Genomic DNA, 25,613 nt, shown 5'->3' on the forward strand with positions numbered 1-25,613 from the left:
ATGCGTCCTTCATGTCGAGGGCAGCATACCAGTCTCCAGGATCCAAGGATGGGATGATTGTCCCCAGGGATACCATGCAGAACTTCAACTTCTTCATGAACTTGTTCAGTCCTTGCAGGTCTAGGATAGGCCTGAGGCCTCCTTTCGCCTTGGGGATTAGGAAATACCGGGAATAGAACCCCTTGCCCCTTAAGTCCTTTGATACCTCCTCTATAGCTCCCATGGCAAGAAGCGTCTGTACCTCTTGCAAGAGGAATTGCTCATGAGAGGGGTCCCTGGAGAGGGACAAGGAGGGGGGTTGGGAGGGAGGGAGTGAAATAAATTGGAGGTGGTATCCGAATTCTACCGTGCATAGTACCCAACGATCCAAAGTTAATTGGGTCCACGCAGGGAGGAAAGGGGAAAGGCGGTTGTAAAACTGAAAAGGATCCTGGGAGACAATTGGTACACCACCCTCGGGTGCACCTTCAAAAGTTCGGTTTGGATCCCATCATTGGCTTGGAGGGACTGTTATTCTGACCCCACTGAGGTCCGGACTGTCATCTGCGGTTGCCTCAACCTCACCTCCTGCCAAAGTCCTGTCTTGGTCTAGGCGGGGGGTAAGGGTGTTGAGGTTGGGTGCAGAAGAATCTTCATTGAGTCTGTGATGTAGGCATCCCGAGCAAACGCATAATCACCCGATTATCTTTCAGACTCTGTAGCCTAAGGTCCATCTTCTCGGAGAATAGACTCTAGCCATCGAATGGGAAGTCTTGGATAGTGTGCTGAAATTCAGGTGGCAGGCCTGACATCTGAAGCCACGATATATGCATCATGGCGATTCCAGAGCCCACAGTTCTGGCTGCCAAATCAGCAGCGTCCAGCGAGGCCTGGAGAGAAGTTCTTGCCACCTTCTTTCCTTCCTCCAATAGTGCCTTAAATTCTTGGCGGGAGTCTTGCGGGACCAGCTCTGTGAATTTCCCTACCGCCTCCCAGATGTTGTAATTATACCTGCTAAGTAGCGCTTGCTGGTTCGCCACCCTGAGTTGGAGGCCCCCCACGGAGTAGATTTTACAGCCCAACAAATCCATGCGCCTAGCCTCCTTAGATTTTGGGGCAGGGGCTTGCTGGCCATGGCGCTCCCATTCATTTACAAATTGTACAACCAGTGAGTAGGGTCCACGTATAAGTAGTCGTACCCCTTAGAGGGCACCATGTACTTCCGTTCCACTCCTCTGGCCGTGGGTGGAATAGATGCCGGGGATTGCCAAATGGTATCTGCCTTAGCTTGAATCTATCGAATGAACAGTAAGGCCACTCGACTTGGTGCATCCGCCAACAACGGGGTCCTCAACCTCCTGAACCTCCTCCACCTGCTGGTTTATATTCAGGGTGACGCGCATCAGGAGGCCCTGGTGTACCCTAAGGTCAATTGGAGGCGGGTCCGATGAGGATGTCCCCGCTACCGCTTCATCCAGGGAAGAGGAAGACGAAAGGTCCGGGACGAGTGGGTCCTGTATGGTTTCCAGATCATGGGGGACATCAGGGACTGGTGGGACCTGAGGGTCCGGTGCGTGGATGGAAGCTTCCTCCGTACTCGCAGGAGGGGGGCTGCTGACAGTGGCCTCTGGCACCCGGTGTTCCGATGGAACGGAGCGTGATGTCACTGCGGGTCAACCTTGGGCTCGGTGATATGCCCAAGGTGTCCTGAAAGACCACTGATGAGGTCCCTGGTCTGGGCCGTGGGTCTCTTGGAAGACTCAGCTGTGTGTATCCGAATCACAGTCGTGTGCGTAGGAGGCACTGTCCGCATGTGATAATATTGATGTATGGGGAGACGGCCACGGAGGAGCTGAAACTGCTTGGGAAGGGTCTCTGCGGCTGGTTGATCCGTCTCCACGCAGCACCGGAAAACGGTACCAGGCGCCGTACCGGTACCGGGAATGAGACCGGGACCTGCGACCTGAGTGGTGCCGGGAGGTCGACCGAGACCTCGAAGCTCTACGTTGAGAGTGACTGCGAGAGGTGCAGTGCTGTGAACGGTGCCGGGAGCTGGATCGGTGCCGAGAGTATCGGGTCAGCGAGCGCGATCTCGAATGGTGCCGCAAGTACGACTGGTACCGAGATGAAGAGTGGTACCGGGACTGTGAGCGGCGTCGGGACTGGGATCGGTGACAGGACCGAGAATGCCGGCGGGACCTTGATCGTGACGGATGCCTTTCAGCGGTGCCGAGCGAGGATGGTCTCAGCAGGGCAGGCTTGCCTACTGATTGGATAACCCGCACCAGCAGTGCCGGGGGTTGAGGCAGCGCAGGCTGTGTCAGGGCAATCAGCTCCCTTGCCATAGAGAATGTCTCTGGCTTGGAGGGAACAATAAGCTCAACCACGGCGCATGCTGGAGAGCTTGCAGGCACCGGACTCGACGGCTCTTGCGAGGCCGGAATCAACGACGCTTTAGTTGTTGGTGCCGGGCGGTCCAACTTAGGTAGGTGTTCTGACTGCAATGTAGGCATGGGAGTCGCAAGAGTCTTGTGTCTCTTGACCCGCGGGAAGAGAGAGCGGTGCCGGGCAGGCTTCTGGGCTGGTGACGGTTGGTGCCGAGGGGCCTTTGCGCTGCCAGTGCGCTCCAGTGCCGAAGATGCACTTCTCCCCGGTGCAGACTGTCTGGTGCTCGGTGCCGAGGGCGGAGGAGTAAGGGCTGCCTCCATCAGGAGCTGTTTGAGACGAAAGTCCCGCTCCTTTTTTGTCCACAGCTTGAAGGCCTTCCAGATGCAGCACTTGTCTGCAAGGTGGGATTCCCCCAGGCACTTAAGGCAGGAGTCATGAGGATCTCCTGTCGGCATTGGCTTGCGACAAGCCGAGCACGGTTTGAAACCCAGTGAACCGGGCATGGGCCCCAGCATCGGGTGAGGGGAAAGGGCTAATCCCCAACCCCTCTTAACTATATACAATAACTACGTTAAAGAACTAATAAAACTAAGCAGAAATATGGAAAATTGAACTATATACACAATAATGATGAAAGAACTACGAGTAGCTAGGGAGGTGGAGATCAACTAAGCCGCGCTCCACTGTTCCAACGACCGACACGGGCAGTAAGAAGGAACTGAAGGGCGGTTGGGTCGGCAGGGGTATATATCCGGCGCCATGGCGGCACCACTCCAGGGGGCACCCAGCCGACCCACCGAGTGTTGCTAGGGTAAAAATCTTCCAATGAACGTGCATGTGCCGCGCACACACCTAACCTAACTGGAATGGATACGAGCAATCACTCAAAGAAGAAACAAAGTCCCATGTCCCTGAAGCTGCTGTGTTTTGGGAATGCTGAGGGAGCCACAGAAAGCTGGTTTGGACTGGTACGAAGAGCACGAGGAACAGACGTCCCTGAACGAATACCCCTGAAAGAACCCAGGACTTAAAACCCGCCTGAGAGCTGAAGCAAGTTGGAGATCAACAGCAAACCCTAGACAGCTTGTGCACAAGACAAAACTCTCGTCCGTCCTCCCCCTCCCCCCCCCCGTCTTCTTCTGATGTTACACCCAGGCTTGGCCAGCCTCGGGTTGTGCGTGTGAGAGTATGAAAGTGGGTTAGGGCTGGGACACTAATGCTTTCTTTCCCTGAGTGATGTGGGAGCGTTCCCCGCACTCACCACTGTTATTTTATTATATTATTTTATTAATAAAGCTTTAAAATTTAGACCCTGGGTGTGCTCCATCTCCTCCCCTAACAATCCTGTGGCCTCAGTCTGATCACCTGACGCCTCAGGCAGATTGGTAACAGAAATCTGTACCAGCCAGGGGAGAGGTTCCATGGGTTATGTGAAGTTCAGTTTCAGATCCCACATTGGAGCCAGATCCCCGACCAGTGGGTAGAGCTTTGCGATGCACTTAAAACCTCTTCACCATGGAGTGGGGTAAAACCAAAAATTGGTCAATGAGCAGGTGGATCATGGAGATGACCAGAAAGTGCACCAACATCAAGTTTAGTGAGACATTGGAATGCTTGAGATGCAGCAGGTAATCCAGAATATACTGGATGCTAGCAAGGACATGGGACATCTGATATTGTATCACCCAATGTGAGAATCTCATCCACTTGGAGAGTAGTAGTCATAGTGGAGCTCTTTCTGCTATTAATATGAATACCCTGAACTGCCTGAGAGCTGGCTAGCTCTACTGACGTCAGCCAGCAAGCATCCACACTGTCAGGTGAAGGGATGCTCATGTCTTGGTGCAAGGTTGAGCCACTGTTATGGGCAAGGTTAGGGATCATGGGAAGAGAGATAGAAGGCACTACAAAGAGGTTGTAAAGTTCCCTGAACCACATCTGCCTTAGCCAATATAATTCTCATAGCCCCAGTATGGCCTTCTCCCACTTGATCTTCTGCAGAAGTGTTGATAGCAGAGGGATGGGGTGGGGGAAATGCATAGAAGAGACCCTCTGTCCAAGGAAGGAGAATTATATCCGACAGACAGGACTACATCCTTCCCAAGAGCAAAAATGTCATTGTTCTGTGCTCTTGCAAAAAAAGGTCTATGTGGGGGACCCAGAGCCTAAAGAGGTCCTAAATGACCCCTTGTAGAAAGACTGTCCACCTTCACATTGTCTAATTTGGGGAAATGGTCTGAAACACACCATGGTACTGCTTTATCAGCAAAGTCCCAAAAGGTGAATGGCTTCCTGGCACAGAGCAAGGGACCTGCCCTCAGCACTTACCACCACCTATTTAAGTAGAACACAGCTGCCATACTGTCCCTCATTACCAAGACTAATTGACCAGGAATCACAGGAAGGAAGGCAGGGCAGGCATTGTACATGACCCTGAGCTCTAGGCCATTGATATGTGAGGCCCTACACAGTTAGATTGTCCATACGGGTTCCCCATCCAGATGTGAAGGCATCAGTGACCACAGTTCTCAAGGGTGAACCAGGAGTACATGGGACTCCCCTGTGCATGTTGCAAGGGTCCGTTCACCAATCCAGAGACTGAAGAACTGTCAGGAAAAGATGCACCAGCTTGTCTAGACAATGACATCTTGGGCTGTAGACTGAGAAGAGCCAGACCCGAAGATGCCTGAACTGGAGTTTTGCAAATGAGGTTACAAAAGGTACACACTGCCATAAGACCTTGCAGCAGGAAGCAAGACCTCACTCTAAAGGATGGGACTGTAGGTGGAAGCAAAGAGTGCATATGGCATGAAATCTGTTGAGCGGTAGGGAGGCTGTTGCCATGAATGCATCAAGAATGGCCAGGAAAGACAGACAAATAGAATGATCTAGCCTGTCCAAACTACCTCCAGAACCCAACAGTCTGACATGATGTCGGATCACATGTGCTAAAAGTGGGTCAAATGGTCACAAGAAAGATGGGAAGGCAAAGACCACAAGAAGAATGGTATGTGGTCCTCAGGCACCAAATCAAATGTACTGCCTGCTTGCTGTCAATATAAGGGGAGTGACTGGGAGGAAAAAACAGTAGCAGATTTTCATCTCAAGGACCTCTGCCTGTGGGCTGGAGGCTCAGGGGGTCTGTACTAGACCAATGGCTGGTATTGGAAAGGTTGAGGCTTAAAATGCCTACTCTTACAGGCTCAGTGTATGTAACAAGAGAACTGATGGTTGTTCTGCAATCTCTGACAGATCTCATTGCCTTATCAGTTTTCTCATGGAAGAGGGATTGGCCCTCAAAAAGAAAGTTCTAAATTGTTGTTTGTAACTGTCCAGGTATGCCCCCAAAAGCCAGCCATGAAGAACTGCCATTGCCATTGCTCTGGAGAAAGAATCAGCAGCAGCCAAAACTGCCTGCAGTGCTGTTCTGCCCACTAAACAGTCCTCCACCAGGATGGTGCAAAAGTTCTGCCTGTAATCTTGTGGAACCTTTCCAATAAATGGTTGTAATGCACACTAGATACATGATTGTATTTCTCTAAGACCACTATCCGCATCTGGAATCTTGATGAGAAGTGAGCTTTATGACCCAGGAGATAGGTGTTTAGCCTCTTTATGCTTACGGGTCACCTTCTGACAACCCCAGTGAGTACTCTCGATGGCTGTGATTATGATATGACCAGGATCCTGAAATTTCATGGGAGTAGAACAATTTGTGTATAGTAGCTGGGACTTGATACCATCTATCAGTTAGCTTGGATGTCAGTACCAGCCACAGGTCTTTTGTGAGCTCCAGGCAGCCTTTGTTGATTGGGCTCACTATGCGCCCTACAGACAAGGAGTGATGGATGTCGAGGACCTTGTGCAGCGTGTCCTGAATCTCCTTGGTGGTTATTTCCAGGGCTGCTGCTACCCTCCCAAAAAGGTCCTAGAACAGTTTGTAATCCTCAGGGGTAGAGGCTGACTGATCCTGTCTGACAACACCACTGTGGCCAGTATCACCCATTCCTCTCAGATGGCCTGCTGTACCAGGGAGGGAGGCAGAGACTGGTCGCACCAAGAAAATCAGTCCTTAACAGTACTGAGGACCCAAAAGGGGACATATGCCCCACATGCCATGCTCATACGGTATCGGAGCCCAAAGAGGTTGTTATCAATCATCTCAGTACTAGGCTAGATCAGTGCTGTGCTCTGCGGTAGGCCACAAGTAAGTAGACCTGGATCTTCTAGACAAAGCTGATGCTGCCAAGCCTTGAGACCTGGCCTGGATGGGCTGCCAGCTTTTCTGCAAGTCAGAGAATAAGAGTAAACAGCAGACATCTGGAAGAGCAGGATCTCACCCCATGTGTGTAAGGGTGACATGACCCAAAGGATGAATCATCAAAACTGCCAGGGCCTATAAAATTATACCACACAAAAAAACCCCAAAATATTATTTGTGGTAGCCATTTTAATTCTAAAGTTTTAATACAAATGAATTTAAGACAAGATGCAAAGAAACTCATGTGCTCATGCAGAACTTGAAGGATCAGACCCAATATAATAAATATCTTACATAAAAGACATTTGCTTTGTAGAAAATGAACAAAGCTTCAAAAAGTGCTTTGAACTAGATCAGTATATACTTAATTACATACACTAAATTTAGGCAGCTCAATTATCCTGAATTAACATGTTTAGAAACCCCCAAACCCACATTCTTAAATGCTTTGACTCAAATTTAGGTATTCAATAGTTGTGGGGATAACTTTTAGTTATGCTGTAATTGTTATGCTTTCAGCCAAGATATAGGTCTTATGCTTTTAGATGTCAGTTAAAAGCAACTGCCTTCCTAATTTCTAGTTGAGATTATACCATGAAAACAGTATTTTGATAAACTCCCCCTACAGGAAATATCCTTGCATTCCATTTTTATTTAAAATTCATATTTACTTAAAACATACTCTAAGAAAGAGCTGAAACAGGCACAGAAGTTTCTTAAGTACACCTCTACCCCGATATAACATGACCCGATATGACACGAACTTGGATACAACACGGTAAAGCAGTGCTCTGGGGAGGTGGAGCTGTGCACTCAGGTGGATCAAAGCAAGTTTGATAATAATGTGGTATCACCTATAAAGCGGTAAGATTTTATAATAAATAATAATAGGAGATATACCTATCTCCTAGAACTGAAAGGGACCTTGAAAGTCATTGAGTCCAGCCCCCGGCCTTCACTAGCAGGCCTAAGTACTGATTTTTTCCCCAGATCCCTAAGTGGCCCTCTCAAGGATTGAACTCACAATCCTAGGTTTAGCAGGCCAATGCTCAAACCACTGAGCTACCCCTCTCCCTGAGGACAGTGTTATGTTGGGGTAGAGGTGTATATACTGTTTAACATGTTATTTTTGGTACCTGAAGCTAGGTAAAGGAAGCCAACCTGGCAGAAGCCAAGCAGCATGAGTAAATCCACCATCCAGATCAGCATATAGTTGTGCCACCTTCTCATTGAGTAGGCTTCTGATCTCTTTCCCATGTAAACAATGACTTGCTGTCAAAATAATGAGCTCTGAAAGAGCTTCAAACAAATCTGAATAAAGGGAGGAAAAGGAAAGTCAGTCAGCACCCATTTTGGTCAGATGGTGTCAAGATTTACAGGCCACTATTTTCACTTCTGCCAAAAAAAAAAAAAAAGCTATTGACTGAATACACACGGAGAATTTTAAATAATCTTTTCTATGTGTTTCTGGAAGTGTTCTTCCACAAATGGATCCCTGTTTTGGGACAGTGGGGAGGGGATATTTCCAGAAAGGATTACTTGGAAATGCTGGTTGAGAGAGAAGATAGAAAGCATTGCAGAGAACTAAAAGGGATTCACTAACTGAGGCATCTGTAAGCCCCAGGCCCGTTTGTGCAAGCAAGATGTGCCCAAACTGGCACTTGATTGTTATTTACCCCTACAAAATCCAGAAGTAATTGCCATGATGGTTGAACTCATACCCCAGCACCACATAGTTGATTTGAAGCACTTCTGTGGGAACATAAGGTGAATTTCAACCAACTGAAGGAAAATATTTTTTAAGTATTTCCAAGATAAATTTTTCCAGTGGAGATGAGGGCTATGTTGTGCTAGGATCCCTGCTCACAGCTCTGAAAGAAGGGTGCAACACTTGTAGAAGAAAACTGATGAGCTCTGGTTTGAGAGAGAAAACAATACCAAGAAGCTAGTCCTGGAACAATAATCCTCAGACCTCAAGGTTGGACTCAAAGCCTACTCTGCACAGAATCCCATCTACAGTAGTCAGGAAGGAGTAAACTATTTGAGGATGTTCGAGCTGCTCTATTACAATGGGAGAAAATTGTATGGCTGTCATGTTATGTGACAAAACATGCTGGGAAAAGAGGAAGGAGTCTGGGATCTTCAAAATACAGACTCCCCACTTACTAGGGAGCTGTAGGGAAGACAACACTGAGGAAGGTAGTGGAAGCTGGTTCACTGAGAATGATCTCAAGAGACCAAATTTATGGGCAGTTCAGGTTAAGGAGTTACAGAAGCTCTTATTACTACTTTGTATTTTGGGGGACTGGTCTGTACGTTAGTCATTGTTGTGTCTAGCTTGATTAAAAACCTCTGTATCTGTTCTTTAATCCACCACCATCTTTAATCCACCATCATGGCCTGTAGCACAAAGGAAGAGAGACTTCCTGGGGTCTTAGATGACAATAACAAATTCAACAAAGGATACAAAAGCAAGGCATTGTTAACTTCCTTAACTTCAATGATGTGAGTGTTTTTGCTGAGCTACTCTAATATACAGGCAAGGAAAGATGGAAAAAATTGGTTATATTTGAGGAAAGCAGTTTTATTTGGAAAGGATCCAAAAAAAGTGTCAACTACAGTTATCAGGAAAAGAAGTTGCTTCTGTACAATCCTACACCTTTCACAGATAATCTTAGGGCGTATGCAAACAGACATTCCCTGAAAAGAGTAACGTCATATTTAGGGGGGTTGGACAAAGACTGCTCATGCTGTCAGAAAAGAAGTGAGCAGCAATAAAAAATATTCTGCTGATAAATCTGATAGTTTTACAGACTGCTCTAGAAACACAAGTAATTCAATCATAACCATCTTCTATTCTGTGGGCCCAACTGTGCAATTCTTACTCATGTACATGCTACTCCTGGGGGAATTCTGCACCGTTAAAAATTATGCATGTTAGTTGTCAAAATAACAATCACACCAGTTTCAAATTATTTTGGTAATTTATTTCAAAATAAATATCAGCAAGTATGTCTGTAACAATACAGACAACAAAAGAGATTCCTCTAGGAGTGGAGAGTTAAAGAAACCCTTACGACAATCCAGTTCCTGTTTCTCTGTTACGTTTTTGTTTGGTGTCTCAGTCTGGGTGTGTCACATGTGCCAGCTGGGCATATCTTGGGGAAAACTCTGCCCTTCTGGTCTTAGTAGATTCTCGTTTGTTCTCCCTGCCCCCATAGAGTTACCATATAGAAGTTCCCAAACAGAGGACACCGCTAGGGAAGGGGAGCTGGGAGAGGTATCTAGGGGTGCTTGAGTGTGTGTGTACTGGGAGGGGGTATTTGAGGGTGCTGGAGGGAGTCGCAGAACTTAACATGCACTCCCTCCCCACCCCACCTCACGAGCCCAGCTATGGAGCGCCCTCCCTCCCCCCAGCCCACACTGCCTCCACCCCCAGAGCCTAGGAAGAGAAACAGCCAGATGCTGGGTCCTGAGCTTGTATGGAGTTTCCTGCATGCCGCCTCCTTCTTTCAGGGCATGCTGGGAATTGTAGCTGCTGGGAAGCCTCCAGCTCCCCCGCCCCTGGCAGTGTCCTGTATTTGTGAGCTGGGGAGTCAGACTCTGTGGGCTCCAACAGCCCCCAGTGGCAGCCAGAAGCTCTGCAGCACCAATTCTGCAGGAACAAATGAAATTCTGCACAGAGCATTAATTCTGCACAAATTCTGCATTGCACAGTGGCACAGAATTCCCCTAGGAGTAACATGCCCATGATGAAGCAGCCCTATTCAAGTCAATGAAATTTGGGAATGCTGACTAATAAAATGGACAGGTGGGGTCTATTTTTTCTGATGAATTTTTTATCTAATTTGGCTTAAGTCAGACTGTTTTAGTTAAGGAAGTACAAATAGTCTGTTTCTTTAAAGAGGATGTGAGTTATTAACCTTGATTCTGGAACGAGGAAACAACAACATTTAGAAATGATGAGTTGCTGGTTTAACAGTGAAGATATTAGGCACAAGTGGCCTAACCCCTGCAATACTATCCTAATGCCACCTCAACTGTTAGTTGGGGACAACAAGGTAGAGACTACAAAGCCAAGAGCAAATTAGCTCTTTACAACCTACTACTAACTTTGCGAGTGGCTTCATCCTCCCCTCAGCTTTAAGTAGGCAAGTAACATGCTTTGTACCTGGTTCTTTTGAGCATGGAAGTGTGATACAGCTGAACCTGTCTTTCCTTTCTATTAAAAATGTTCAAGTAGATCAAAATACTACCATATGAAGCTAGTTTTGTCTACTTCTCGTGCACTCCCTTGAATATAACTTTTCAAAACACAAAAGCATCTGATCTTGCTTACTTCTTTCTCCACTGTCTCCCCAGGATTTGAAGTACTCCTTTGTTTCTTTTTCAATTACAGGTACATGTTGTTTAAACTGAGCTATATTCAGCCCAGTTTTTAGCATTTTCTTTTGTTCCAAAAATACCTGCAAGGGTTAAGATATTAGAGGTACAGAACATGAGGTACATAATTACAGTTTTGTCATTAACAGCTAATTGAAAGTGGTACTAAAACAGAAAAGACAGAAATAGAAAAATAAGAGTCACCATGGACAGGGCCGGCTTTAGGAAGTGCGGGGCCCAATTCGAACATTTTCGGCAGGGCCCCGGTAGGGATAACTAAAAAAAAAAAAAAAACGTAAAAAAAAGCCTTTCATTTCTTAGCAACCGGTTCCCTATAAAAAGTTCTGATTTAAGGGATCTGCCACAGTATGTATTTTTTGTACCAAGAGGATTACCATACGTCTGTGTTTTTAAAAATTCCTCCCAGTTGGTGATTTGAGAACCGAAAAACTGGACATGTCCAGGAAAATACTGATTTATGCTAACCGTATCTAAAGTTCTTTTTTAAAAAGATGGGCCTGAACTAGAAATGAGCTCCGCTTCACGTGTGGGTCCCCATCACTCCCTGGGGGTGTGCTCGGGTGACCAAAGGTCCTGATTTTAAAGGGACAGTCCCTTTTTTGGGGTCTTTTTCTTATGTAGGATCCTATTACCTCACCCCCGTTCCAATTTTTCACACTAGTTGTCTGGTTACCCTAGGGTGTGCACATGTGTGGGTCCCAGCAGCTCCCTGCCCCTCTCATTGAAGCAGGTGTGCAGGGTTATTGCCCTGGGACTGCAGGGCACCAGTGGACATGGGGCTGGCTGGAGACAGGGCAGGAGCTGACTGGAGATAGGGTCTGGCTGCAGGCAAAGCAAGGGTTGTGGGGCTGGCTGGAGACAGGAGGATGTGGGGTGGGGTGGGGTGGACTGGCTGGCTTCAGGCAGGGCTGCAGAAGGATGCAGCAGGGGTTGGCTGGAGACAGGGCAGGGGATGCAAGCAGAACGGGGGGCCAAGGGGTGTGGGGCTAGCTGCAGGCAGGGGCTGGTGCAGGCAGGGCAGGGGGTGCAGCAGGGGCTGGCTGTGGGCAGGGGGTGCAGATACAGGGTGTACAGCCCACCCTGTAGGGTAAGTGCCCCCTCTTCCTCCCTCCCTCACCGGGGTAGCAGCAGCACCCCGGGGCTCGGGGGCTATTTAAAGGGCCTGTGGCTCCCCTGCTTCCACCACCCCGGCCCTTTGAATAGCCGCAGGAGCCCTGGGGAAGCGGCAGGGCTCTGGGGGCTATTTAAAGGACCGGGACAGCAGAGGCAGCTGGAGCTCCCCACTACCCCGGGGCTCTGGAGGTTATTTAAAGGGCCCAGAGCTCCCCTGCTTCTACTGCCCCAGCCCTTTAAATAGCCGCAGGGGCCCTGGGTAAGTGGCAGGGCTCCAGTGGCTATTTAAAGGGCCAAGGCAGTAGAAGCAAGGGGAGTCCTGGACTTTTTAAATAACTCCCAGAGCCCCGCAGCCCTACCCCAGGGCTCCAGCAGTGGGGTTCTGGTGACAATTTAAAGGGCCTGAGGCTCCAATCCCTGCTGGGAGCCCCAGGCCCTTTAAATTGACCCTGGGGAAGCTGGGCCACCCTGGTACAGTGCACTGGTGCGGCTTGGGCGCAGGGCCCTCTTAGGCACGGGGCCCGATTCGGGAGAATTGGTTGAATTGGCCTAAAGCTGGCCCTGACCATGGACAGAGAGAACCTTCTAGAAATGAAAGTAAACTGAAATCAAGATTAGGACTCTAAAATCTACTACACACTCTTTACAAGTTACAAAACACAATTTAAACACCCTAAACTATAAACCATTAAAGTTTAGCTGCTTTGGTTTTCAAGTAAGAATGCTTAAGGATATCCAAACTGCAACAAATTGCAAATCTCTTAGAGTCAAAGCAGAACTCATTTATCGTATTCTATATTAAAGTTTGACACTATATTTGGCTAACATTTTCAGAATTAAATAGAGTTCCTAACTTCAGTCACTCAAATAGCTAAACAGAACCTGCAGATCCTATTGACTTCAGTGGGAGCTGCAGATACTTGGCATCTTTTGAAAATCAGGCCACTTATTTAGTGCCTAACTTTAGGCACCTAAATCTGAAAATGTTAACTAAGTGTTGCAACACTGAGCCAGAAAGGGTTAAGCAACTAGCAGGCTAAATGACCTGAATTCAAACTTTAAAGCCATATTACAAGAGTACTTAAATGGTAATTAGGGCCATCTTTATAACAAAGCCATGTCAGATAAACTAGGGCTTTGAAATGGAAACATGTATTGTTACAGAATTAGTGGTAAATACTAATTGTATGTGTTTACTTACATCTTGTTAGACGTTAATCATGTAACCAGATGGTTCCTGTTCATTACTATACTCTATTGATTCAGAGATCAAAAGGGAATATTAACGTTTAGATGAAACTTAGGTGTAATAATATCATTGTCTATAAAAAAAAACTAGGAGTCCCTGTGGCACCTTAGAGACTAACAAATTTATTTGGGCATAAGCTTTCATGGGCTAGAACTCACTTCATCAGATATATGAAGTAAAAGATATGGGAGCAGGTATAAATACATGAAAGAATGGGGTTTGCTTTACCAAGTGTTAGGTCAGTCTAACAAGAAATCAATTAACAGCAGGATACCAAGAGAGGAAACATAACTTTTGAAGTGGTAAGAGAGTGGACAATTACAGACAGTTGACAAGAAGATGTGAGTAACTGTAGGGAGAAATTAGTATTGGGTAAATTAAGTTTAGGTTTTGTAATGACCCAACCACTCCAAGTCTTTATTCAGGCCTAATCTGATGGCATCTAGTGTGCAAATTACAGTAACTCTTCACTTAACGTTGTAGTTATGTTCCTGAAAAATGCAACTTTAAGCGAAACGATGTTAAGCGAATCCAATTTCCCCATAAGAATTAATGTAAATAGGGGGGTTAAAGTTCCAAGGAATTTTTTTTTTTTGCCAGACAAAAGTGTGTGTATTATTTATTACACACACAAGTTTTAAACAATTTAATACTGTACACAGCAGTGATGATTGTGAAGCCTTGTTGAGGTGGGGAAGTCAGAGGGTGGGATATTTCCCAGGGAATGCTCTACTGCTACATGATGAACTAGCAGTTGGCTGAGCCCTCGAGGGTTAACTCGTTGTTAATGTAGCATCACACTCTACAAGATAGCATGAATGGAGAGAGGGGAGACAGCATGGCAGACAGAGACACACACCGTGTGTGTGTGTGTGTGTGTGTGTGTGTGTGTATGTAGAGATGCACATTTCCCCTTAAAGGAGGCTGACCCCACTCTTAAGTATATTGCCTTGTTAAGATAATCAACAAGCTGAGATGCAGCTGCTGCCAGGAAGCTCCCTCCAGTCCCGAGCCCTGTTGTGTGTGTCCCCTGCTCTATGGAGATGAAGTAAATGGGGTTCATTACTGACATTAGCCCCCTTCTTCCCCTCACCCCCTCACAGCAAGCAGGAGACTCGGGGAGCAGCTCCAAGACAGAGCGCAGGAGCAGCACATGGCAGTGGGGGGAGGGACAGCTGAACTACCGGCAATTGGTAAACTGCTGGGTGGCTGCTGTACAGGGAACTTAGGGGAAATGGGGAGCTGATGGGGGGCTGCCAGTCCACCCTGGTTCCAAGCCCCCACCAGCTAGCTCCAACGGGCTGCTCTTCCTGCAAGCAGTGGACAAAGCAGGGGGGTGCCAAACAACGTTATAAGGGAGCCCTGCACAGCTTTAAACGAGCACATTCCCTAATTGATCATTAATGTAACAACAAAACAACATTAATCGGGACGACTTTAAGTGAGGAGTTACTGTAATTTCAGTTCTGCAGCTTCAGACTGGAGTCTGTTTTTGAAGTTTTTTGTTGAAGAATTGCCACTTTGAGGTCTGTTATTAAGTGAGCAGAGAGACTGAAGTGTTCTCCTACTGGTTTCTGAATGTCAATTCCTGATGTGAGATTTGTGTCCATTTATTCTTTTGCGTAGAGACTGTCCTGTTTGGCCAATGTACATGGCAGAGGGGCATTACTGGCACATGTATCAAATTGGTAGACGTGCAGGTGAATGAGCTCCAGATGGTGTGGCTGATGTGGTTAGGTCCTATGATGGTGTCCCTTAAATAGATATGTGGACAGAGTTGGCATCAGGGTTTCGTTCTTGGGTTGATGTTTTTGTTGTGTGGTTGCTGGTGAGTATTTGCTTCTGGTGGGGGCTGTCTGCAAGCAAAGACTGGCCTGTCTCTCAAGGTCTGTGAGAGTGAGGGATCGTCCCTCAGGATAGGTTGTAGGTCCTGGATGATGTGCTGGAGAAGTTTTAGTTGGGGGCTGTAGGTGACAGCTAGTGGCGTTCTGCTACTTTCTTTGTTGGGCCTATCTTGTAGTAGGTGACTTCTCGGTACCCTTCTGGCTCTGTAAATCTGTTTCTTCATTTCACCAGGTGGGTATTGCAGTTTTAAGAACACTTGATAGAGATTCTGTAGGTGTTTGTCACTGTCTGAGGGATTGGAGCAAATGCGGTTGTATCTTAGAGCTTGGCTGTATGGATCATGTGATGTGGTCTGGATGAAAGCTGGAAGCATGTAGGTAAGTATAGCGGTCAGTAGGTTTCCAGTATAGGGTGGTGTTTATGTGACCATCATGTATTAACACTGTGGTGTCCAGAAAGTGGACGTCCTGTGTGGACTGGACTCTCATAGACCTTGGGAGACAGGCCAGACCTTGCTTACAGCACCTCACACAAAAAAAAAAAAAAAAAAAAAAAAAAAAAAAAAAAACTCTCCCTCCCTTCTTCACCTGCAGTGGCATAAAAACTGGCAAGCTCCTTCCTCACTTAATTTTCATGTAGCATATGAGGAAGCTTAATCAAAGGAATGGGTTTTGCATTTAGTTCTGAAAGCACAATCAATGGTCATTCTTATACATTGTGAGTTTAAGTTCCAAAGTCTGAGTCTAGCTCTTTTGACAGTTCTATCCACGTTAACAAGTATCACACAGACCAAGTTTCATAGCACTGGTGTAAGGTAGCTGAAAATTATGGTCTGAGTAAGAAGCAACCCCTCAAGAAGGGCCTATCTTGAAAAGCAGAGTACTGGGATTATTTCCAAGCAGATGGGCCGCTGTACTCTATACCAGCTGAAGCTTTCTTATGTCATTCTATTTCAGGCTCTTACTGCTACTTCCTATTTTGGGAATGAAGCCAGACAGAGCAAGTAATATTAAAAAACCTAAATCAAATACTATGACTTAATTTGGAAATTCATGTTATTGAACTTTTAGCTAAATTATAAATGCTGGGAGGTTTTCAACTCACGTCACTGTCACTAGTAGTGGGGAATTTTATCTTAATTTTACAAAATTACTGTACATAAAGAACAAAATACTGAAAACTAAAATCTTGGTTGGTAGTTGAACTATTGATGGAAGTGAGTTCCTGATAACATAAGCTTCTGCTATATTTTCAAGAGCAAGTCTAGATTCTTCTCTCGTGAATGGAAACTGGCAAATGTGTGGAACTGCATTCTAGGATACACTTAAATCCTGTTCTTACTGCTCTCTGAACATGAACATTGTGCCATTAAATTGTCATTAAAGCTTTTTAATCTTTTTCCACGTGCAAAAGCTTCAGCAATTGAATGTTATTATCTAGAAAGAAATTCAAGTGCCACTGCAGTTTACTTTCATATTTGGAGCAACTCCTCGGCAAACCTCTTCAGGTCAACATTTGGTAGTCATTAAGTCAATATTCTGTCTACACTTCTATCTACCCATTCAACTCATTGCGTCTTCCCAGAGAGCCTCATAGGTTCCAAAAAGCAAAGAAAAACACACCCACACAAACACTCACTTATCCTTCCCAGCCACCAAGACAACAGCTTATGGGTTTTTAAAAGTGCATCTTAGAATGTGGATAGTATTGGACAGTTTGGTTGAAGACAGGAGTTTAGCATTTAGCTCTGAATAGTGAGGTTAGCAAACAAACACTTATTTCATCAGGCAGCAAGTTCTATGTTCTTGGTCCATTCTGAAATTAACTTGTGGGCAATCTGCAAAAGTATTCCACCTTGCTACTTTCAGCATGGCAAATATACAGCCACCTACAGGTTTGATTAAAATTATCGGAGCCAGTCAGCCTTTGTTTATCTAGCTCTTCAAGAATGAACGGATTCTGAAGACCACATGGTTCTAACTTTCTCTTTTCATTCATAGCAGCACATTACATAACTATCATCCTCAAACTCTCAGTTTTCACCTTGTGCAGTCCTCCATCCTCCCATAGTCAGGGAGGAAGGTCTGCTGCCTTCCTCTCCAGTCTCAGCCTCTTCAAGAATACAAGGCAAAGAAAGTAGAGGTAACACAGAAGGGTTATGCTGCTTGCTGTCTACTGCACTGAGGAGACTCAATACCACCTGCTGGTGAGGGCAGAAGTGCAAGGTTTTGTAAAGACAACCCACTAAGCACTTAGATCTGGTACTAGAGAGAGGGACTATCAGAGTGGCTTGGGGAGGTGGTACAGCCTCACATTTGTATGTACAAATAGGCCTGGTAGAAAAGAGGATAGCTCAGTGGTTTGAGGACTGGCCTGCTAAACCCAGGCTTGTAAGTTCAATCCTTGAGGGGGCCACTTAGGGATCTGGGGCAAAATCAGTACTTGGTCCTGCTAGTGAAGGCAGGGAGCTAGACTCAATTGACCTTTTGGGGTCCCTTCCAGTTCTATGAGAGAGAGAGATAGATAGATAGACCTATCTATCTATATAAAAATCTCACTCTGAAGCTCCCATGGAAAGGAGTGAGCCTAAAGGTGCTCTTACGTTAAAAGTAAACTGCCAGTCAGGTGCTGCAGCACTCAGAAAGTATAAGCTCAAAGGAGAAAAGATGACAAAGCTGTTAGTTTTCCATTGTGGTGGAAGGAGAAGAAGGTCTAACCCATGAGTTTTGTCCAAACCAGTAGATGACCATATAAAAAACAGTATCAGAGCCTAAATGTGTTCAGTCTTTGGTCTCTCCATGCCTAACAATCAAAATCAGCAACTGTATTGGCAAACCACTCTACCAGAATTTCACTGATATTGTCAATCCCCATAGGCCAAACAGCTCATGGAAACCTTGTCAGGATTTGATCTGCACACTAGATGTTTAAATGACTTTGTACTCTAAATACATACGGGGTTAGGTACATCATAAGCAACTCCCTTGCCAAAGACTGGTGTGGTCAGTCGAGAGTATACATCCTCTGCATTCAGGTCTTCATTTTTACTGTTGAATATTAGAGCAGCAGCGTCGCTACCCAGTAGGTAGGTAAACGTCTTGCCCACCATAGTGAAGCTAAACACAGGCCCATACTGAGGGGGAAAAGGACAAGTTAATTTAAAATAATGAGAATCTGGAACATTAAAAAAAATATATCCTTATGTAGAACCTTTCAGATTTTAATTGCTTCAACTCTATAACCTCACAATACAACTGGAGTGCAGCCACCTCTGGGGTGGGAAAGGAGAAAAGCAGCCAGCTAGACAACTGATGCATAGTTTGCACGGCACATTGGGGAAGAAGAGGAGAGGTAAGAGAGGAGAAGTTTGACCAAAGGAAATAAGCACAAGCCCCTACTCTTACAAGAAGTGACTAAAAATCACTTAATGAGACATGAATACCTTAAATCAAACTTAAATCTGATTTTCCCAAATATATTTATGAGGTAATATCCAAGATTATAAATAAAGGATTTGTGTTTTTCCTGTTTACTTGGTTGCATTTTGTGTCTAATGAATCAGTTTCCATTTTCATCTGTGCAGGGGGGGTTTACACAACAGGGGAAAGACCTTCTTTAAAACAGGAATATGTGAAACCACAGAAACAGTGAGGGAACTTGGACATAGAGAGGTAGAGACTTCCACAGCAGAGAGCCTGGAACCTTTGAGAACCACCAGGATTTCCAGGCTCCTTGCTTCAGAAATCAAAAGCTATTCCCCCACGAGAATCTGGGCTTCCAGGCTCCCTGCCATGGAGATTAAGTCCTGAGAGCCCAAGCTTCAGTTGGATCTGTCAGGGCTTTCAGGCTCCCAACCCAAGGACATATAGTCTGGAAATCACGGTATAGAGCAAGTTGGATCATTTGCTGAAATTTTAAACCCAAATCACTTTCATGAGAATTTTGGGGTTTAAAGAAGCCTGTACTTTTCAATAAAACACAACCAACTCTACTTTTAAGGTTTTCTTTGACCAAATCCCCACTGAAGTGATGTGCATATTAAGTTTGTCCATTTCACAAGCATGAAATCAATAGTACCACGAGTCAAGCCTGTGGTTCCAGAAAGTCTAACCATTGAGCCTTCTTCTGACATAGTTCAGACACTACGAGTATACGATCAGATTTTTACTAGCCCAGGGAAAAAATGAAATGATACTGAACGCCCAGTTATTTATAGTTTATAAAACAGACACTCAAATTCTTCAAGTAGTCAGGGTAGTGGCCCAGCCATATGCTGACCTCTTAACAGGACCCAAGATTATCAGCAAGGAAGAGACTGAGAAAGACAGCCTGAGTAGTACCAACAAATGTTAAGGTAAGTAATTCAAATAGCTCATCGGGTAACTACTGAATCCACTGGCAGGCTTCCCTCAACTATATGTACACTTCTTTGAAATCAGGTCACATCCACAATTGAAATCCAGGGATATGACTCTGTTTCAGTCATTGCCTGAGAGCATGTGGAATTCCAGTGGCAAACTAATGACAGAAAGGAAAGGGACATGTCATTTGATTCATAAAAATCTACAGTATCACAATTTCAGTGGTGTCATCCTCTGCAGCTTGGGAGGTAAGGACTCACTGCCCCTTGCCTCTGCAGCTCCAAGTCCTCCAGCTGGCGGAAAAGTTGATAATACAGTGTCATTGGAAAAGAGAGAAATGATACCCAGCTCAACCCAAGAACACAATGGTACCAAACATGACAAACCTAGAACAATTATGTAGATACATATTCGACAAAAATGTTTACAAATCAACGTTACGACACGTGGCAGAGTTACACTGGTGGATGTTTTCCAAAAAGCAGATAAAAATTGCCACTGATAAAAGGTGCATTTATACCTGTGTGACAGAACGTACTTCTGTGTCTGCTTTTGTAATTATCTTTGCACAAAGTATGTCTTGTGAGGTGTCATTTAAAAACACGTAATTTGCTGGTCATTACTATCCTGGTAAAATATGTATGGCAACGTTGTATGTAAAGTTATAAAATTCCATTCTATGGTGTTAATACATGATCCAAGTCTAGGGAATGACCAAAAAGTTTGTCGCAAATAGCAAGCTGGTGCCTTAGCTATGTGTAAACAAGGCCAATGAGCCACTACCTGGTAAGTGGCTATTCTCTGGCAGGAAAGAGGGCTTGGGTGAAAAATCTACATCTTAACAAAGAAATATAGAGTTCCCACCCACATAAACTGCCTGTCACCATACTCCTAGCTGAAAATGCTTCTTAAAGCAGGGAGAGGACTATAAAAAGAAAGGGGAGACACCCTCTTTCTCTCTCTGCCCCTCATAGTCATGGCATCTGAAGGACAAAGGAAGCAGCATAGGCCTGGGGGAGGAATTCTGACCTGAGAGTTTGGTCAGTAATTTGCTGAAGAATGTAGTGAGAACTTGCTTTGAATCTAATGTAGCTTGCTAAGTATTAGTAAACATTTTATCTTTATTTTTCTTGTAATCATTGCTGACTTATGTCTCATTACTTGGACTCACTTAAAATCTCTCTTTGTAGTTAATAAACTTCTGCATATTTGTCAAAATAAAAATACAGTCATCCCAGTTTCAATTATTTTGGTAATTTATTTCAAAATGCCTGTCAGCAAGTAGGTCTTTAACAATAAAGACAACAAAAAATATTCTGCCAGGAGTAGAGAATCACCTATGACAACCCAGTTCCTGTTTCTCTGTTATGTTTTCATGAGAACCTTGGTCTGGGTGCATCACACGTCAGCTGAGCACATCTTGAGGGGAATTTGTGTTTTTGCCCTGTTCTCTCAGGCTACTATACAGAGATTCCCAAATAGAGGACACTGCCAGGGGAAGTAGGAGCTGGAGGGGGGCATACAGTTGGTAGGTGCTGGAGGAGTGCATGTCTGGCTCCTTCTAAGAGCCCAGCTGCAGGGCCAGACACCAACACTCCCTCCTTCCCAGAACCCAGTTGCAGGGTGCCCCCTGGCCCAGACACCTACACTCCCTATGCCCCCAGAGCCCAGCTGCAGGGCCAGACACCTGCTCTCCCTACTTCCCCAGAGCCCAGGAATAGAGAGGCAGAAACAACATGATGCTGGCTTCCAGAGTTTCCCGCACACCTCCAGGGCATGCTGGAAACTGCAGTTGCCTGGAACCCTTCAGCTCCCCCTCCCCTGGCAGTGTCCTCTATTTGCAAGCTGGGGAGTCAGGCTCTCTGGGCTCCAGAGGTCTCTGGTGGCAGCCAGCAGCTCTGCAGCACCAATTCTGCAGGAAAAAATGAAATTCTGCACAGAACATTAATTCTGCCCAAATTCTGCATTGCACACAGTGATGCAGAATTCTCCCAGAAGTACTGTTTGTGAGCACCCCAGGCAGGGAAGCTACAGGAGCAGAACATTTTAAAGATCACCCCAAGGGACAGAGTGATACAGTCCATTAGTCTGGACTGTATCCTGGTATGTCACAACCTGTTATTAAGAAGGCAAATTATAATGTAGTGGGATGGGATGACTGAGCAAATCCAAAACTACACTTCCCTATCAGGCATGTATGGTCTTGGAGGATGAACTGATCACATCAGTTTTGTGCAATATACCATGTGCTCCTGAATCCATCATTTAGTTAATCAAATGTTCATGTGAAAAGACCAGATACCTACCACTTTACAAATGTTTGACCAGTAGCCTGTCTTGTACCTAGGTGTCCAAGTGTGGTGTGGATGAGAATCAATGTGACAACGTGTCTAGCAATGATGCCCTACCTCGTGACAACACTGATGATGACTTTGATGAAAGAATGTTTTCAGTTCTACATACCAAGGCCAACTTACCTAGAATTACCAAGGAGCAATGTCTTTTTTATGTAAGCAATGCATCCCTATGTCAAAGTATAATTCACAATGTTAATTTTTAAATATTTTTTCTCATCTGCATATCTACATAACTGTTCTAGGTTTATTATGTTTGGTATCATCGTGTTTGTGGAAGAAAAGGCTTTTGAACGATAGCCAGCTTGACCCAATTCCAAAGAAACTGCATCAACACATTTTCCACCAACCAGAGGACTTGAAGCTGGGAACAGGGGGCACCAAGTCTAACCTGCCCCACCACAAAAGATGACACTGAAATTATGATTCTGTAGATTTTTATTAATCAAATGACATCTCCCTTACCTTTTTATCATTAACTTGCCCACAGAATGAGGTATTACTACATTACATACCCACACTATCAAGGTTGTATGGTACATTGAACTCTAGCAGACAACGTGTAAACATTTCATTCCAAGGAGATTCAAATTTATTCAAATTCTAAATAGGTTCTGGGAACACAGGAAGTAGCAGAACAAATAAGAATATCCTAGGTACACTCAACCACTCATTAGGCAAGACTCACCTTTTCATACGCATTTTCTAAAAATTCAATAGGATTTTTTCCAAATGCTACTGCATGTCCAAGAAAAGGGATATTAGATGAAATATAAGGTGGGTATTTCTGCAAGAGAATATTCATTTAACATTTAGATTGCTTCAAAAAAGAATTAAGTACTGTATTAGGACTGCTGACTTATTATGTGAATAATTGGATTAAACAACTCACACTGGCCGAGAATGTATATGGATAAATAATCATTACATTACTCATGTTATGGCACCTAGAGCTTTGGATAAGAGATTATTATTAACCAAAGATCTAAAGATAGGAAAGATTCAAATACATACTTCTGGAGACGGGTTAAAGAGACTAGATTAGAAAGATATGGTAAATGGAAAGATATGAAGTGTGCTGTATAACAGATAAGGCTGCAATGAGACTATTTTAGGGAGAATGAAAGGCCATTTGGGAGTTGACAGCCCGGAGCCATGACAGGCAAGGGCCTGGATGAGGGCTGTACTCAGCCATTAGTATCAGCTATTTCTTTTTTTATCATTCAAAAGGATTTTGGGTCATGGCTGACATCCCAGCCATCATGTAAAATGCTTCCCTGGAGGGGAGGGAAGGCTGCAGCATGATCTCCCACCTACACACAGGCAGTGGCCTATGCTTGCCACTGACATGCTGGAGACTCCACATTTATTTATTGACAAAATTTTTAGAATTTTAAAATATTGTGCACAGAATTTAATTTTCTGGTGCCAAATTCCCTAAGGACTATGGGGTGCTGGGTGGCGGGGGGGAGAGGGACAGTGAGCGGGTCACTGGGCAGGGGTCTGTGGATGGGAGATTGCTGGGCATAGGAATCTGTGGTGGAGATCTCTGGATGAGGGGTCACTGGGCATGGGAGTTGCTGGGCATAAGGAGGTACTAGGCAGGGGGATGGTGTGGCAGGTCACACTGGCAGGGCTGGGGTTGGGGCACAGGTAGGCAAGAAGTGCAGGTGCTAGGGTGAAGGCAGCACTATGCAGAGGTTGGGGGTGAAGGTGGCACAATTAAGCTGTTCTTAATAAACTGCACGTGGCAAGTTTTCCAATACTGTAAGCTTATGTTTGTGTTGCTAAGAGAAAGTCAGACATAGGGGCACCAGTTTAATAATACCGCATACAGACCCATAAATCCTAAGGACGGCCATGCATGTAAGCACATTTTAAAAAGCTTGTTCCAAAAAGTCAGGCCTACTTGGAGGCAAAGAAACCTTTCTTCTGTGCAATAGGTAGGGCAGTGCCCCATCCAATGGAACTGTTCCAGAGGGTGTGCAGCTTGTGACTCTCCGGAAACAAAGCCAAATACAAAACTCCTTCACAAATCCTTCTCCGTACAGTCTGACCCTGCCAGCTCTTCCCTGGGGGCAGCTCTTTGCCCAGAAGGGGCACATACAAGTTTCTCCAGACATAAAATCGTTAAGTGCGACCCGAGGCTTTGGGCTCCAAGGCGTCCCCCCCGCACCACAGGGCTAGGTGGATTGGGGGCGAGGGTAGGCTGCTGAGGGCATCAGGCTCTTCTCAGATACCCCCTTAACGCTGCGCGGGTTTCGCTGAGCAGCCCCCTCCGAGCAAGGTAACACGGGCGTCCTCTTCCTCTGCCCCCCACCCCGCCACTGGGGCAGCGGCCCCTCCCACAGCCGAGGTCCCCACGACCACAGAAAGCCTCCCCCACACCTCCTCCCGGCCTCGCCATCTCAGCCCCCACCCTACCGGCCCCTCTTCTTCGCGCCGGGACCTACCCCCTGGCCGGGCCGCGGCTGGCTCCAGAAACCCAGCTGCAGCAGGTAGCCCAGACTCAGTACGAAGGCAGCGGCAACCAGCACCATGGAGAGGGGGCTGCCCGTGGCCACCCGCTCCAGCATGAACCCGCCAACATCCAGCAGGCTCGGCATCCCGCCCCAGCTGCCGGGTGAGCAGTCACAGGTAATGGGACCTCTGCCGCGCTGTGCCTCGCCTCCCACCCCGGGGGCAGGCGCTAGACACGCCTCCGTGCGCTGGGCTGATCTCTGCCTATATGACGGCCACAGTGTTCCGAACCAATCGGCGTCCGAGCGCCAGAGGTCGACCCCGCGTGCGGGGCGGGGCAGTGCTCGCGACAGCGGGTGGGGGCGGGGCTTAGCAGGTGGGGCGGGTGGTGGGTTCTGCTATTGGCAGCTGCCGGCTGCTTCGCTAGATAGTGCGGGCTGTGGACTCCCCAGCGTCCCTCTGAACGCTCCTGGCCGGCTCCGGGGGTGGTGTAAGCGATATCAATGGAGTTATACCAGTTCACACCGGCTGACCCATAGTCTCATTTCCTGACTAAAATGCCTCTTCTGGGCATTGGCCAGCCCTCTGCAGCATGTTGTCCTCCTGCTGGTCTCTGAGGGCTGGTCTGCACTAGGGGATGGGGGGGAAAATAGATCTAAGATATGCAACTTCTGCTATGCTATTCACGCACCTGAAGTCAAAGTCTCTTAGCTCGAGTTACTTATTGTCCTCACGGCGCGGCATCGATGTCCGCTGCTCCCCCTGTTGACTCCGCTACCACCGTTCACATTGGTGGAGTTCTGGAGTTGACAGGAGCATGTTCGGGGATCAATACAGTGCGTCTAGATGAGATGCGATATATTGATCCCCAAGAAATTGATTGCTACCCGCTGATATGGCCGGTAGTAAAGACGTACCCTGAGACAAGGCATCTCCTGCACTCATCCCATTCAGAGGGAGACAGAGCCCCACTTGCAGGGATAGCTGTCACCAGCGAGCGTTGCATCCTGGTCGGATGTGTCAGTCCTCTTGCTCTCTGACCAGGGCCAGATTAATGCAGGGGCTGCTGCTAGGGCCTCAGGCTAAGGGGACCCTGCAGAAATAAATCCATAATTATACACAATTCAGTGGTCACCAACCCATCGATCGCAATCAACTGGTTGATTCTGGAGCCTCTGCCAGACTATCATGATCTCCAG

General features: G+C 46.2%; 1 protein-coding gene across 1 annotated transcript in view; it reads right to left on the reverse strand.

The window, feature by feature from the left end:
* The window catches only part of CYP51A1 (cytochrome P450 family 51 subfamily A member 1), a 40,221-nt gene extending 15,571 nt beyond the window's left edge, over positions 1 to 24,650 (reverse strand). Inside the window, exons 1-5 of the mRNA XM_032798104.2 lie at positions 24,408 to 24,650; positions 22,643 to 22,741; positions 18,196 to 18,372; positions 10,968 to 11,094; positions 7,765 to 7,939 (exon numbers count right to left, since the gene is read on the reverse strand). Of these exons, the coding sequence (XP_032653995.1) occupies positions 7,765 to 7,939; positions 10,968 to 11,094; positions 18,196 to 18,372; positions 22,643 to 22,741; positions 24,408 to 24,560 (731 nt within the window). The 5' untranslated portion in view covers positions 24,561 to 24,650. The remainder of the gene's footprint in view (positions 1 to 7,764; positions 7,940 to 10,967; positions 11,095 to 18,195; positions 18,373 to 22,642; positions 22,742 to 24,407) is intronic.
* Between the last annotated feature and the right edge of the window lie 963 nt (positions 24,651 to 25,613).

Source organism: Chelonoidis abingdonii, chromosome 2, assembly GCF_003597395.2.
Source record: "Chelonoidis abingdonii isolate Lonesome George chromosome 2, CheloAbing_2.0, whole genome shotgun sequence".
NCBI lineage: Eukaryota > Metazoa > Chordata > Testudines > Testudinidae > Chelonoidis > Chelonoidis abingdonii.